Raw genomic sequence first — 15753 nt, 5'->3', positions numbered from 1 at the left:
TCACACACAACCCTCAGAACTGTCCCCACTTCATCTCAACCCTTGTGCCCCTACTTCTCCCATCCCTCCCACAACTGCTCTTGGCCTCCCCACAGCTGTCCCTTGCTCTCCCCTCCCCCACAACTGCCGCACTGTCTCCCGGTCTCGGGGACTGCGGCTCTGCTCTCCCGTCCAGCCAATGCCCCTCCTCTCTTAAGACTCGTCCACCGCCTCACTCCAGGCTCCGATCACTGAAGTTCCCACTGTCCCCGGCGTTCTTGGCTCCCTCCTCTCCTCCCCGACACACACCTCACGACGCCGAGCTCTCCTGCCTAGGTCCAGCGACCGGCCGCTCGGCAACTCAGAACTTGGCCCGCGTGGCCCTGCCAGGGCCCGCGCCGGCACGCGTCGTTATGGCAACCCCGGGCGGGAGGGGCGGGGCCGGACGGCCGGCGCAGGCGCAGTAGCCCGGCTCGGCCCCGCGCTACCTGTCTCGCTCGGACCTGGGTCGAGTGGGTCGGGAGGGCCGCGCCGGCCGCCGAATGCACAGGCAGGCAGAATGGTGACGGGGTCCTGGTGTGAGGACAGTCGGGAAAGGCCGGGGACGGAAACGGGGAGATTCCTGCCGTGGGCCGCACGCGGGGCATGGAACCAGAGTGACCGACCCCACGACCAGGTCCGTGGGCTCCATCCCGGACGAGCCCAGTAGATGGCGCCCGGGGTCCCGCCAGGAGCCTCTTCGGCGCTCTAGAAGGTGCTCCAGGATTTCGAGACAGCCGCGGCTACCGCTGGGTCCGGACGAAAAACCGGGGCTGGAGCACCCCTGCCCTCCCACTCGTTCCCCCTTCCTAGTTCGGACCGGGGTCTCGGATAGCCGGCAGCAAGGGGCGGGGGAAAGAGGGAAGAACGGAACTGGAATTTTTGGAATCTGAGGACCGGCTTTGGAAAGCGGCGCCCGTTTTCGGGGGAATGGGAGGCGGGGACTCCCTGGGGAAGGTGACCGGGCCGGGGAGGGGCTCGGTTCTGCTTTAGAACAAAGGCTGACTGCTTAGAAAGCTGGGGTGCGAGAGGAGGGGCAGACCTCAGCGGGTGCTAGGGGGCGTTGCCGGCCGGGGCTGCTGGAAGAGGCACCTAGAAAATTGCAAGGTACCTGGAGCCCCGGAAAGCTGTAGAAGGAAGCCGAGTCAGGGGGATGGGAAGGCACCCTCCTTCCATCAATAGTGCCTAATTAAGACAAAGCCAGCAGCGGAGCCCACTGATTGCATTTCCATGAGGAGCTAAATTGATGACATTTTCTTTGCTGCATGAGGAGGGGAGAAGCTGGAAGCTTAGTTCCCTCTTTCTGTGGTCAGCATCACACCTGACAGGCCTCGTGCCAGTGTGGCACGGCCAGGAGTGGCGATCTGATGCTCTAGAAGGGCTGTGGAGCCAGCCACACCCTTACTCAGCCCTGACCCTAGCGTCCCACTGTTGCTTTAATTTCCAAAATTGCCGCCCTGCCCCAGCACCCCTCCCTTCCTCCAACTATCTTCGGGTGGGTTTCTGGACTCTGGTGGGGGGACCAGCAGTGGCTCAAACTCCTGCTGTAATCGAGAGCAAAGGTTGTGAGTTCCGCCACACCCAAAGCTAGCTGCAGGGGGGAAGCGAGATGGGGGACAAAGGTGACTTGATTGGGCAGGTCCCTCAGGGAGAAGTCCCCGAAGAGGAGAGGTGGGAGGGGAGACGGGTGGCGGGCCTGAGAGACTGTGCACATAACTCCTTTGGGAAAAGGAACATTGTGCAGACCCCATTTCTTTTCTGACTGCTCCCCCAACCCAACCTTGGCTGTGCCTAGGGATCCCAGCCCCCTACATTATGCTAAATAGGTAATCAAACATCTCGCTTTGCTAATTACTGCTCAATCCGATTAAACACTGCTGAAGCTCATCAACAGAGATGGAAGTAGGGGGAAGGGAAGAGGGGGGCCAACAACAGCTGCGATGGGGGTCTTGTCCCCAGGGGCTCTAGGGGACAGCTGAGAAAGAGTGGGGGGAGCCAGATTCAGTACCTCCTAAAGGAAAGAGGTAAAAAGTCTCACAGGACCCCCATGCCTCACGCCTCTCCCTTTGCGCAGAACTTTATTGCCCTCAGAACCCAGGCATCCGGCCATTCCCACAACTTCCCCCAACTCACCCCTATCTGAGATTTAATAAGTTCTGTTCTCTCACTGTCAATATTTGATTTCTCAGAGCCATCTCCACGGAGAGGGGCTCTATCCTTGCTTCCCCCCTACCTTGGCCCTCTTTTGCTCACCCCAGTCGCTTTGTGCCCCCAACCTTCTCTGAACTAGCTGACTTAATGAAATGATATTAAAGTCTTAAGCGACTTGGAAAGAATGGTTGTTATGGTGAAGGGAGTGGGCAGGACGCCTGGGTCCCGAAGGGGAGCAAGTGCTAAGGAGGGGGAGAGTGAATTGGAGGCGAAGGTCTACGGGCCCCAGGCCACAATGGGAGCAGCAGACTGGGGGTAAGCTGGGGGCCAGACGCTTGGATCATTATGGCATTCAGGGAATGAGATCTGGGGAACAGGAGAGGTGGAGAAAGGACGGTCAAGGGGCCAGGGTCTTGGCCTGCTGTCCAAAGCATCTGTCTGGGATGGAGAAGTCAGCTGGGGGGACAGGGCCTCTATGCCGCAGCCTCCCTGCTGACGGTGCCCTGGGCCTGTCCTGTGAGAACCAGAATAAATTCTGTGTTAGCCGGGGCTCCAGCCCTTGCCCCCTGCAGCCCCCCAGCCCCGCCCTACAGCCCCCTCCAGGTGATTTGTAGCTGATGCCCTCGCTAGGTTAGGGCCAAGAGGGAGTCATTCCATGACAAAATGCTGAGAGCTTCCAAGGAAAGAGGAGAACAGAGGCCAGCACCAGCCCCAGCAACCCCACTACCCATCCCCAGCTTACTCCCCTGGGGACCCTGGCCCAGCCCCAGTCCCCTTGGGGTGGTGGGAATGCCAGGACATTTGGCTGGGGCTGATTGATGAGGCAGGCGGCAGCCACCAGGCAATGAGGCCGCTGTTTGCTGAGCACACAGATTCTTCCCCACTCACCAGCTGCTGCCCCCTGAGGCTGCTCCATCTCTCCAGGCCTCTACCAGCCTCTGGGTTGGAGGAGCTGATGCCAGAATTTTGAGAATCAGGATTTAAAATTCTGAAATTTCCTGGAAGAAGTGGGGGACATGGATCTTTTTTTTTTTTTCCCTTTTTGGATCACACCCGGCGATGCATAGGGATACTCCTGGCTCTGCACTCAGGAATTACTACTAGTGGTTCTAGGGTATGGGATGCTGGGAATCGAACCCGGGTCGGCCACGTGCAAGACAAGCTAGTGCAGAGGTTAGGTTCCTGCCCCAGTTTAATCCCTGATACCATATGGCCCTGGTGACCCCTGAGAATCACTGAATTCAGTGATTGACCTGACTAATCCCCAACACAGGACCTGAGTAGCACTGTGTCCTCAGGCCCTTGCATTAAACCCATACAGGTTGGTGGAGAATCTTTGGTATTTCATTCCCCCACATTGTATCCCTAAGCACTACTTGAGATGTCTCACCTCAAGTGTCCCCAAATGGGCAAGAGAGACAATATGAGGTATTAAAGTGATTTGCTGGGGCTGGAGCAATAGCACAGTGGTAAGGCGTTTGCCTTGCGCGCAGTCAACCCGGCCAAGCTGGGTTCGATTCCTCCGCCCCTCTCGGAGAGCCCGGCAAGCTACTGAGAGTATCTCACCCGCACGGCAGAGCCTGGCAAGCTACCTGTGACATATTCAATATGCCAAACACAGTAACAACAAGTCTCAAAAAAACGGAGATGTTACTGGGCCCACTCAAGCAAATCGATGAACAACGGGAGGAGAGAGAGCACAGCGGGTAAGGCATTTGCCTTGCATGTGGCCTACCCAGGTTCAGTTCCCAGCATCCCATATGGTCCCCTGGGCACTGCCAGGAGTAACTCCGGAGTGCAGAGCCAGGAGTAACTCCTGTACATCGCCAGGTGTGACCCAAAAAGCAAAAAAATTAAAAATTAAAAAATAAAGTGATTTGCTGTGTCCTACCCCAGTTTGATCCCCAGCACTACAGATGGTCGTCTGAGCATTACTTAGGAGTCACTCCTGAGCCAGGAGTAGCCCCTGGGCACCACCAGATGTGACCCAAAACCAAAACCAAAAAATATAGAAACACAACACACACACACACACAGCCTCAATCTAATGTACATCCAGCATTTGTCTTAAAGGGTTAGAGACTTGTGTCTACAGAAGGGACCCAGAGCACCTCAGTCTGCTTTCAGAGGGTAGAGGAGTTTTAACAATGTATCCAAGCCCTGTCAATTTCTGTGCTTCCACTCTGCCTGCCTGCTGTAGACTCGGTAGCTGCACCCAAAGCTCAGAGTATTAGCCTTTGCCTTGCATGCAACTGACCGAGGTTTGATTCTGGCATCCCATATGGTCCCCTGAGCATTGCCAGGAGTAATTCCTGAGTGCAGAGCCTGGAGTTAGCCCCGAGCACTGATGGGTATATACCAAAAAACAAACAAATAGATGTTCCCCCAACTCCTCCAAGAGTGATCCCTGAGCAGACCCAAGAGTAAGCTCTGAGCGCAGTCAGATGTGACTCAAAAACAAAATTTAGGACCAGAGACATAATACAGCAGGTAAGGTGCTTGTCTTGCATGTGGCCAACCTATGTTTAATACCCATACAGCCCCGGCACCCTACTAGGAGTGATCCCTTAGTGCAGAACCAGGAGTAATCCCTGAGCACTACCAAGCATAGCCCAAAAAACAAAACAAAAAAGAGAAGAAAGGCTTGCTCTTCAAGCCCATGTTCTCCCTTGAACACATATCTTGTTGTTCGTCTATTATCTTTGCTTGCTTTTCTACCTTGGAGAAGCACATGTTCTCTCTTTAACATACATTTTTTTCTCTCCCTCCATATATTCTAAATAAGTTTCAGGGGCCAGAGTAATAGTACAATGGGTAGGGTGCTTGCTTTTCATGCAGCTCACCCAGGTTCAATCCTCAGCACCTCATATGGTCCCCTGAGCCCACCAGACCAGGAGTGATCCCTGAGTGCAGAACCAGAAGCAAGCACTGAGCATTTTTCGGGTGTGGCCCCCAAACTGAAAAAACAACAACAAAAGTTTAAGTAAAAACTATCTTGCTTCACAAAAAAATTTAAAAATGGGGGCTAAAAAGTTAGTGCAGCAGGCAGGGCACTTGTCTTGCACTTGATTGACATGGGTTCAATTGCTGTCACCCCATATGTCCCCTGAGCCCAACTATCAGTCCCTGAATGCAGAATGCTTTTCCGCAACTAACACCTCCGGATTAGTTGAGGAAAAGCATTCATAAGCACAAGAAATGGGGGAAGACAGAGTTAGATCATCTTGCTCAGTGTGGCTTCCAGACCAGGACCTGATGATAAAAGGGAAGAACACATGAAATGTGCATGTGATTATGATGTCCTGCTAGCTCTTCCCTCCTGTTACCTATCTGCACTTCCCCTGCTCTGCCCTTCCCTTTCCTATTTTGCATGCTTTGTTCATTCGTTATTCAAACTACAGGTCAAATGTCACCTCTTCAGAAGGACCTTCCTGACCTCCCAATCACAAGCATTTTACTCTATTGTCACTCTATTTTATTTGGGGGGCGGGTGGGAGGGAGGTCACACCTAGGGGTGCTCAGGGCTTACTCCTGCAGATTCAAGGAACCATTTAGGGTGCTAGAGGTCAAACCCGGGTCAGCCACATGCAAGGCAAGAATCTTCCCTGCTGTACTCTCTTCCCAGCCCTTCTCTTTTGTTTATAATCACTAATTGCTACAGAAGGTTTTTTTTCTACCAGTCTCATTTCCCACCAAAATGGGACTTCATTATAAGAGAGAGTCTCGGGCTGGAGTGATAGCACAGCAGGTAGGGCAATTGCCTTGCATGAGGCTGACCAGGGTTCAATTCCCAGCATCTCATATGGTCCCCTGAGAACTACCAGGGATAATTCCTGAGTGCAGAGCCAGGAGTAACCCCTGTGCATCGCCGGGTGTGACCCAAAAAGCAAAAAAAAAGAGAGAGTCTCCCTTGCACACCATATAATCCTGGTTCCTGAAGCTGTGCTGAGAACAAAATAGATTTGCTCGAGCGGGCCCAGTAACGTCTCCATTGGAGACTTTGTTGTTACTGTGTCTGGCATATCGAATACGTCACGGGGAGTTTGCCAGGCTCTGCTGTGCGGGCGAGATACTCTCGGTAGCTTGCCAGGCTCTCCGAGATATAATCTCTTTTTCTCTTTTGCAGTGGGGGATTGGACTCAGGGCCTTACAGGTGAGACAAGTGCTCTATCACTGAACCACATCCCCTGCCCAAAATTGGTATTTTTTTATTTGCTTGTTTGCAGGCCACAACCAGCTGTGCTCAGGGCTTACTCCTGGCTCTGCACTCAGGATTCAGGGCTTGGGGATTCAGGGACACCTGGCTGCCTCGGGGAACCATTTAGAATGCCAGGGATCGAACATGAGTCAACTGCATGCTATAGTATTCTGTGGCCCTCAATAATTAATATTTAATACGATGTTGAGTGAGTGAATAAATAAATGACCCTCTATTCATTTTATTCAAGTTGCTGCTATAGGAGTACATGTTGGCATGGTCACCAAAAAGTGAGCAGGGTGACATGTGTCATTCTGTGTGTAAGTCACTGATACGTTCAAAGAGCTCAAACAGGGACAGTGTTGGCTCAAAGGACCACATACATGCTTTGCATGCTGGAGGTCTGGGTCCAATCCCTGGCACCTCATGATTCCCTGAGCATTGAGGGGAGTGACCCTTAAGCACAAAGCAGAGCTGGGAGCAGCTCAGTAACTGCCAGGTGTGGGCCACGCCCCCCCCAAACAAAACAAATAGTTCAAACAATACACAAGTGGCTACACATGTGGGAGGTTGTAGTCAATGTGGCGAGGGAGGGTCTATAGATGCCAATGCTGGGAGGGGCTGTCCCTGGGCAGGAGCTGTGCAAAATGTGCTGTTCCTCTCCCCAGCTGTGCATCTGTCCCCAGGTGTCTTCCTGTCTCTCAGCATGTTTTGATGTCTTGGCTGCTTTGCTGAGATGTTTTTCTGTCATGGAGGCTACTTATCCCCTTCTCTTCCCTCCAGTCTCCACCTGTGCCTATGGATGTCTGTGCAGGGGGAGTCAGCCTCAGCTCCCGTGCCCCTTCTCTCACACAGCCCTGCTCCAGTCTAGGACCCCTCCCTTTCTCAGTGGGCCCTGTTGCTGGGCTCTGGGTTGCCATAGAGACGGTTGCCAAGTCCCTGAGGCTGATAGCCAGCGATGGGGCTGTCGGGCTTCATCCACGGGGGAGGCTGAGGGGGGCTTCCCATTGTGTGGAGAAGGGGATGTTGCCATGACAACCAACCCCCACTAAGGGGCAGGGACCAGCCCTTCCACCCCTCTCAAGCCTCCCTACCTCGGGCAGCTCCAGAGGAGGGCTCCGAGACAGGAGCAAATTCCAGACAGCCCAGCACCTGGGCTGCCAGTTTCCAACTCCCCTTAGAATGGTGCCTGTGGCTCTCAGAACCCAGGAATCCTGCTCGGACCAGGGGGAGGAGCACAAGATGGGCGGGGAGACCTGCCTCACCAGACACAAGAGGGGCAGGAAGACCCCTTGACCTCCAAGCAGATGGGAGACAGCAGGAGAGGACCTTCAGTTAGGGGCGGGGTGGGCAGGGCAGAGGTTGTGATCCCACTGACGGGCTCCAGTGATGTTCCTAAAGGCTGCTTTTGTAGCTGGAGAATGGGGCAGATTCTAGGGGGCTGGGCACCTGGGCCTTTAGTGGGAGGGAATGCCTGGGTTAAGCATATACAGACAGCCAAAGGAAATGCAGCTTCGTGCCTGGGTCCTGAGTCTTCTCAGCAGTCATACTCCTCCCCACCCGGCAAAACCCCAAATCACAGAAGTTCCGGGCAGGAGTGGTTGGGAAGAGATTTGAGCCCCCGAACATGTTTTTCCCACTTGGTTTCTGACAGCAACTTGCCTGGTCTCTGCTTAGCAATAACCACTCAAACCAAGTGAGAACATATATTCACACACACCCCCACTTAGGATGGACTGTCAACTCCCACTCTGGCTTGGAGGTGGCTTCTCACCCAGCCCGTTATCTCCTTTTCATGCAGCCTGTATCATCCCTCCAGCCCACCCTTTTCTCTACCCCTTCCCCCTGTTTCACGCGAGCCAACCCTCAGCTTGAAAGCTTTTCTAACCACGGTATCTGTCCCAAGTCATCCAGTCATTCTCCAGCCTTTGCATCAACTTTTGAAATTTTTTATTCTTTTTTTTTTTTTTTTGGTTTTTGTTGTTCAAATTTCCCTTTACAGTAAAACTATTGAGGTGACGGCCACACCCTGCCACCTCCCCCATATCAACTTCCTGTTCCCTGGAAGGAGCAATTAGAAAAATCAGGAAGAAGCTGGGAACTACAGCACCAGAGAGATGACTTGACCTCTGGTGGACAAAGCAACCATTTTGGCTGGTGATTAAGGTGGCCAACTTGGTGCCCATGGACAGCTCTGATCTAAAGAAACTGAGCTGGGAGGAAACTGAGACAACACCCGATTGTGCACTAGAGGGCAGGAAGAGGTATAAACTGGTCACACGGAAACAATGGCGGAAGTTAAGTACCACTGTCGGCTAGGCCAGTCAGCAGGCCACCATCTTGGTCACTAAGGGAGCTGTGTTGAGTCTGAAGGGAGTAGGAAATGGAGGCCATGATGAACAAAACAGCCACCTGGGCTACTGGGAGAGAACACGGGGGTTGTGGGAACAGGCCTGTTGAGTAACAGAGATTATACTGGGATATGAGAAGGGAAGAACAAGACAAATTCGACCTGCCACAGTAAGTGGGCGGTCAGCTTAGAAGTCCTACAAGCAGCACAGAGAACAAGGGAAGGGAGCACTTGGGAAGTGCCACTGAATGCAGGGAAAATCCTCCCCCGTCCACCCTATCTTCTAATATAAAGTTCCAGCTTCCTCCTGAAACAGAAAGTTCTTCCTGCCCCTGCTTCAACTCCGGCCCACCCCACCTCCGAACTAGGCAACTTCACTTCCAACCAGACCCACTTCCTATTTCAGAAGTACTACTTCCTGTCCTGGATGAAGGCACTTCCAGTTCCTGCTGCAATTCTTCTGCCACTTCCCAAGCCACTTCTGTCCGGCCTGGTCACTTCTTGTCTGGAGCAAGTCCCAAGTGGTCCATTCAGCATCAAAATCCTTATGTGTCCCAACAGGTTCATATCTTGCTATCGGCCACTGGACAAAATGGGCACACCTCTTCTCATGATAGCTGTCATAACCCCACCACCCCAAATGGCTGGAGTAAGTACGTAGAGGCCTGGGGCAAGGCAGAGGAGGAGGCCCTGCTGCCCATGCCCTGAGCTGGGTGGAATGGTCAGAGCCTTCACCACAAGGCCCCTGTTTCTGGCAGACTGAGGGGAGTGGTGGGTAAGAGCGGTCAGAAGGGGCAGAGCTGAGGGGAAACAGGCTGTTAGGCCCCAACCTGGGAGATGGAAGAGGCACAGGAGAAGAAAATCAAGAGGGGGAAAAGGAGATGGAGGGAGGAGGATGCTAGGGAAGAGGAACAGACCTAGAGACAGAAGAGAGAGGAAGAGAATAAGAGGGAGGAGAAAAGAAGAGAAAAACAGTGAGAGGCAGAAAGAGAGGGGTACCAACCAAAAGACAGACTGTGCCCACCCCCGGCTCTCGGTGAGGGGGACAAGGATCCTGGGGTCAGGGTCAGAGGAGAAGGTTGAGTCTCTGTACCTTTCCTGAGGGCCACCAGGACCCAGGAATAGAGACAGTGGGGCTGCATGGGGTCAACCCAGGGCAGGAGGTGGTCGGTGGAAGTCTGAAGGACTCCTAAAAGTGGAGGAGGGTACCAGCCAGGAGGGGCAAAGTTGCTGAAGGGGTGAAGGGGACCAAGAAGATGCTAAAGGCGTCCCTCAAACCACGAATTCCACTGGAGAAGCACTCCAAGAAGGGCCGAATCCAGGAGAGCCAGGTGGGAGGCCCCCTCAGACCTTGTAGTAGATGTTTGGAGGGCTTTGGGGGGGCCCATCCTGCACAATGTATACAGGATGCCCATAGTCGCCACTCACCTTCTCATAGTGGGGACAGAAGGGGGGGTCTGGAGCCCCACCACCCCGCAGGGCTATCCCTAGCTCCCCCGGCTCAGTCTCCCGGGGCCCCAGTCCCCCGCCACCCCCCAGGCCCAGAGACCCGCCCCTCCCGAAGGAGCCAGGACCAGGGTGGCGACTCTCCGAAGGCTTGGCCCGCCGTCTCCGCCAACACATGGCACCCCCAGCCCCTGCCACGCCCAGCAAGAGCAGCGCCAGCCCCCCCGCTGCCCCGGCCACTGCGGGCATGCTGGGAGGGGGCAGAGGGCCTTCAGCACCCCGAGAGGTTGCATTGCTGGTGGGGTCACCTGGCGGGGAAGGGGTGGAGGAGGAAAGAGGGGGAGGGACTGAAGGAGCCACCTGGGCAGCTGGACACCCACCCCTCCTCGGGGTCCCCAGGGGCTGACCCTGCTCCCCCACCCCCACCGTGGTGCCCAGGCCCGCTTGGGAACCCACCTCCCTCCCTTCTAAGCCCTCCTCAGAATCCAGGTGTGTCCAGCCCTTCAGCTCCGTGCCAAGCAGTCCTCCCCACTTCTCGACAGCACTGATTGAAGCACTGACTTGGCTAATTAGTTCTAATTGAGTCTTTTCCTCATTTGGCTTCCATTTCCCTCCCACTCTCCTCTCTTCTCCTCTGCTTTCCTCTAGCACTACCCCCCATCCCAACTGAAAGGGGGTGGGGAGGGATGGCGCAGCTGGGGTCTGAGAGCAGAGCGGCGTGCGGGTGCAGGCTGGCCTCCGGGGTCCTACCTGGCAGGGTCTCCTTCCCGGGCTCCAGGCTATGGGCTGCTCCTCGCTCCCTCTCCATGGGTATTTCAGACACAGGCTTTCGGGGGGCAGCTCCTCCTCGGGGACCTGGAGAGAGAGCTGAGACTGCAGTTCCCCGGCCACGATGGCCGTCCCCCAACCCCGCTGATTCCTGGAAAGTGTACCCAGACCCACTCACTTTGTCCCACGCGGAGGAGGACCTTCATGCCTCGGGTGAGACACACACCTCCCTGCAAGCTCTCCAGGCCTTCCCGGGTCCCATCAGAGGTGGCTAGGAGGGAAAAGCCAGAGGGGGAGGATGGCGCTGCAGAGTCTGGTCCCTATCACTGTCCCTGTGCCCTGACCTCAGCACCGCCTCAGGATGCCAGGAGTCTCCCTTGGCTCCAGTGGCCCCCTCCACCATCTCCCCTCTGTGCTGAGAGCTCCTGCCCACACAGCCCGCCTTCTGCCCAGCAGTACCAATTATGTAGTAATCATGGTGTGAGCGGAACTCATGGCCCCAGAGGTTAGGGCTGTACTCCTGGAACTTGATGGTGAAGCGAAGATCCAGGTCTGGTCGGTCACAAGTGAGGAGGAGATTAGGGGCTGGGGGTGCCTCACAGCGTCGGCCCTGGGCACCCCCTACCAGATACAGCTTGTAGAACTCATAATTAGGAGAGGAGTGGGGTCCTGGCGGCCGGGCCCGGGGACAGAGCAGGTCTAGCCGGTCCCCAATCTGAGGGTAGAGCACATAACCACCCTCTGCCTGGAACCTACAGGAAGAAGGGCAGGGTGGAAGAAGAGATGTCAGAGGTCTGGCCCCCAGATCTGGCTCCCTCACCCTGCCCCCCCTACAGGGCAGCCTTTGTCTTGGGTAGAAAATCTGATCTGAGAGAGCCGTCACTAAGAACTCACGTTGGAAGCAGCAGGAAGCCAGTTTCAGAGGTCTCCTGCCCCTCGGTGTGCCCAAATGCACTCCTCAGCCCACCCTCACCACATGCACACTGCTCCATCACTAGCCATGTTGCCATGGCAACAGGATGCCAGTTACCAAGGAGCTGGCCTCTCTGGAGCCACACGGCCCACTCCACCCAGGTGATTTCACTCTTACACAGCAGTCAGCCATGGGGGCAGAGCTGCCCATCCCCCAGGGTACCCCTGAAGTGGGGGTATGAGTTCGGGGCAAAGGGAACAGGGGGCAGGGCCATGGAGGAAGATCCACCCAGTATTCCAGATTCAAAGGTTCACAGGAGAGGAGGCGAATGCCTGAATAGCAATGGTCCTCAGAGTGAGGTGGGTCTGGGTGCTGCTGCCTCAGCTAACTCCCTCCCTCTCAGACTTAGGAAAAGTGGCCTGTTGCTTTGGATTGAGTTGCACAGCTCCCCTGGCCCAAGGCATCCACAGGCCCTGTACAGCTCACTTGCCTACCGCTTGCCACTCAGAACTGGGTCCCAGAAGAGGGTAACTCAGGATCTTTCCCAACTGACCTACCCCCTCACACCCACCATTCCATAGGACCCCCAAACACCTGAACTCACTTTTTCCCCAACCTTACAAGAACAAGTCTAAGGCCCTCAAGCTGTACCTGTTACTCAAATCGCAGCTGTAAATTGGTAGGTAGGAGACTGACTCAGGACAGGTCATTTAAGATTATGCCCAAAAAGATGTGGGAGAGAGGCCAACACAGGGAAATGTGAGGGAGGCTGGGAGGCAGAAAGGGAAAAGAACAATAATCCCAGATCTCCTTTAATGAACACAGATTATGTCCGCGCACCTTGCCTGGAATTCTCACAAAGACCATAGGACCGACAAGACAAGCTCCAAAAGGTTAAGTAACGTGCCCCAGAGCACTCAGCTGAACACACGGAGCTGGGACTGAGACCTGTGATTTGATGAACTCCGAAGCCCAGCCCTTCTCAGGGCCTCAACAGCCTCTCCCAGAGAAGGAGGAAGTTTTCAAAAAAGAATCATTTGCTGGGAGAGAAATCTAAATGGAGCCAAGCAGCCCACATGTCCTCCCAAAGAGTCTGTCCTACCTTGGGTGGCTTGGTTTCATCTAACCCCTGCCCCCCCACCCCCTTTTTTTTCCCACGCGGAGCAAGCACGGCAGAAACAGAGGGGTCTGATGGAAGAGTTTGCAGCAAAGATGGGGGAGGAGGCAGCCGAGAATTCAAGACTCCAAGTGCTAGAGGGAAAGAAGAGGCTTTAGGGGGCTTCAGGTTTCCTCCAGAAAGAAGTCCCCAGGTCAGGAAGGCAAAAATAATTTGACAAAGGGTTTAGCGAGCCCCTGGCCTGGGGCAAGACTTCAGGGTGAGTGAAGAGGGCCTGGGTGAACGGTCCCAGAGCCCCAGACTGAGCCCCTTTCCCTCCCGGGGGAGGAGGCACCCTGCCCTGCCCCTCGGGAGCACCTACCGCGCGGCTCTCCCGAGAGCTGACATTAACCAGGCTCCCCCGAGCCCAGCCCCGGACGAAGTCAGCCTCCCGCGGCCCGAAATAACCGCTCGGCTGTGCTCCACGCTCCGGAGAACTTTCGGGTCCTGGCCCCTCCGAGGTCTTCCGAACTCCTGACGCCCGGCCGTGCCCCCGCCACCCCCACCCCCACGCCGCCAGCCGGCCGTGCGCGCCCCAGGAGCCGGCTCCCCGGTCGCCGTTCGGTCACCCGCAGGCGGCACCGCATCCTCCCTCCCGCCTCCTCCCGTTCGAAGAACCTCGCCCCAAGTCCCTCAAGCGTCCACGCACTCCCTGCCAGAGGGCGTGGGGTCTCCCCGCCGGGGCGGCTCACCTCTTATTCGCCGAATTCCAGTAGACGGGCTCCAGGCTGAGCCCAGACACCAGCCCCCCAAACCCGAGCAGCAGCAGCGCCCCGATTCGCACGTCCCCCGGCCAGAAACGGGGGGCCCCCATGACCCCGCCAAGGCTGGGGGCGGGGCGCCAACTCCCCCGAAGTCGCGCACGCCGGGAGTGGGGGGACCGCCTCGGCCACCCGGGCGACGCCGCCCGACCACCGCGCCGGCGGCCGCCCCAGCCCGGCACGCGGACCCTCTTCCTGCTCTGCCCGCGCGAGCCCTCCCAGGGCGGTCTGCGCGCCCTCACGCCCCCGGCCCGCGCTCCAGCACCCGGGACCTGCCAGCGGGCCTAAGTAGGGGACGGCGAGCGCCGGGGGGCGGGCGGGGGCGGCATGGGGCGCCGGAGCCGGAGGGGGGCGCGGAGCCGGAGCCCCAGCCTCGCTGGGAGTGAGGGCAGCGGGCTCGGGGAGGAAACCAGCCCCGAGCCCGGGAGGGGGAGTTGAGGGAGCGGCGGGGAGGGGGAGCACGGCGGAGGGAAAAGCCGGCGCTGGAGCTGGCGGCGGAGCGGGCCGGAGCCGAGCCCACGCCCCCCACACCTCCCTCACCTCGGCCCGCCCGCCCGCCGCGCCCGCGCCGTCTCCCCGGCCCCCTTTGTCTCTCCGACTCCTCGTCTCGGCGACCGGCCACCGTCTCCCCTTCGGCCCGGGACCGCCCGGGCCCACGCTTGGGAACGCTCGCCCCCTCCCCGCCCCCGCCCCCGCGAGCGAAGCGCCCCTTCCTCCTCCGCAGCCCGCTCCCTTTCCTCGGACCTCCGAGGGAAGAACCGCGGTTGAGGCTCCGCGCTTTCCAAAGTGACCTGAGCTCGCGGCACGACTACCTGTGTGAGGCGGGAGAGGCAGGGCCAGGAGGCCCCCTGTAACGAGGGAAACTGAGGCCCAGGGAGGTCCCTGCTGGCCCGAAGCACAAGACGCCGGGGAGAAAGCCTGAACCCAAATCTCCGCTGACTTTCCACCCCCGGGCTTTCTTTTGTCAGGGCTCTTGGACCCTTTGTTGTTACAGGGGTTGAGGGGTGTGCAGGGGGGGGGGAATAAAAGGCAAGAGGTTAGGAGTCAACTTGGACCCTTCTCGAGCGAGCGGCCGCCCAGAGAACCGGGACTGGGAGCAGAGTACCTACAATCCCAAACCCGCATTCAGCCAGAAGGCTGTTTCCAATTATCCTGGGGGAAGGGAGGAGGACTTGCCATTTGGGGTATGAGCCTTTGCTTTCGGCACCTCTGGGCAGAGGTGACATAGTTCTCTCCCCTCTCCAGCCCGGCATCCCGTTCCCTTATTGTTAGGCTCAAAGGCAAATCTGCCGGTAAGACAGCCTCTTTGGAATCCACCTTCTGACACACAATTTGGCAAGGGGAACGTGGGGACGGAGTTGCTGACTGAAATACCTCGCCCTCCACCCTCTTCCCAAGACGGCAGCAGAATGAAGAAACAAGACCGGTGGCAGCTGCTTGAAGGAGGCACACGCCCTCATGCTGCACCTAACATGACGTCTGTGTTTTTCGGCACCTTTCCTCCCATGTGTGTCCTTGACTCTGACGACTCAGTCGCTTCTAGGGGGAGTCCAGGAAGAGGGAGGCGGATACTCCAGCTCCCCTTCCCCCAAAGCTAATAGTCGCTCGGCTGCTGACGGTAAACAGCGTTGAGTGTCTTGTCTATCGCTGTCTGCACAGTCTCACAGTCACACCCAAAAGTCTGACACAGCTCCCGCCTCTCCTGCTTGGCAGTTAACGCTGACCCCTGTGCCCCCACCTTAAGTGAGATTTCAAACAGGTTCCCCCCTTCAGTTTACCATGTTGCCTAGCAACCATTCCATCAATGGCACGAAGGCCCACCCCCTCACTTCACTTCACACCAAGTGGCAACCTCATTGGCTCCTAACTAGTCCCACCTCTCAACCCAAATTCAGGAACAATACACCAGTCCCTGCTACCCTGGACAAGAGAGCCCTCCGGTCCCTCGGCTAGCATCACCGTCACTTGCCCTCCCGAACAGATGCGAAGACT

General features: G+C 56.8%; 1 protein-coding gene across 2 annotated transcripts; it reads right to left on the bottom strand.

Annotated features, from left to right (window-relative positions):
* Positions 1–8294: 8294 nt before the first annotated feature.
* Positions 8295–13836, bottom strand: EFNB3 (ephrin B3). 2 transcript variants are annotated; one of them, XM_056114889.1, is made up of 5 exons: positions 13693–13836; positions 11391–11683; positions 11110–11202; positions 10914–11018; positions 8295–9634 (listed from the first exon to the last, which is right to left on the bottom strand). In XM_056114889.1, exons 1-5 carry the CDS (start codon positions 13812–13814, stop codon positions 9291–9293), a joined length of 957 nt encoding a protein of 318 aa, XP_055970864.1. In that variant the 5' UTR covers positions 13815–13836; the 3' UTR covers positions 8295–9290. The 2 variants fall into 2 exon arrangements, with proteins under 2 accessions (XP_055970864.1, XP_055970863.1); XM_056114888.1 differs by lacking the exon at positions 8295–9634 and adding an exon at positions 9876–10471.
* Positions 13837–15753: the final 1917 nt, after the last annotated feature.

Source organism: Sorex fumeus, unplaced genomic scaffold, assembly GCF_029834395.1.
Source record: "Sorex fumeus unplaced genomic scaffold, SorFum_2.1 ptg000028l, whole genome shotgun sequence".
Classification (NCBI taxonomy): Eukaryota; Metazoa; Chordata; class Mammalia; order Eulipotyphla; family Soricidae; genus Sorex; species Sorex fumeus.
This window is presented reverse-complemented; position numbering and strand designations above follow the sequence as displayed.

Bases quoted from the DNA above. Each gene is read 5' to 3' on its own strand.
- EFNB3 (XM_056114888.1), bottom strand. From the start codon at position 13,814: ATGGGGGCCCCCCGTTTCTGGCCGGGGGACGTGCGAATCGGGGCGCTG. The intron at 11,684-13,692 runs GTGAGCCGCCCC...TTCTTCCTGTAG, and splicing joins TGGAATTCGGCGAATAAGAG to GTTCCAGGCAGAGGGTGGTT. The intron at 11,019-11,109 runs GTGAGTGGGTCT...CTCTCTCTCCAG, and splicing joins CCTCCTCCGCGTGGGACAAA to GTCCCCGAGGAGGAGCTGCC.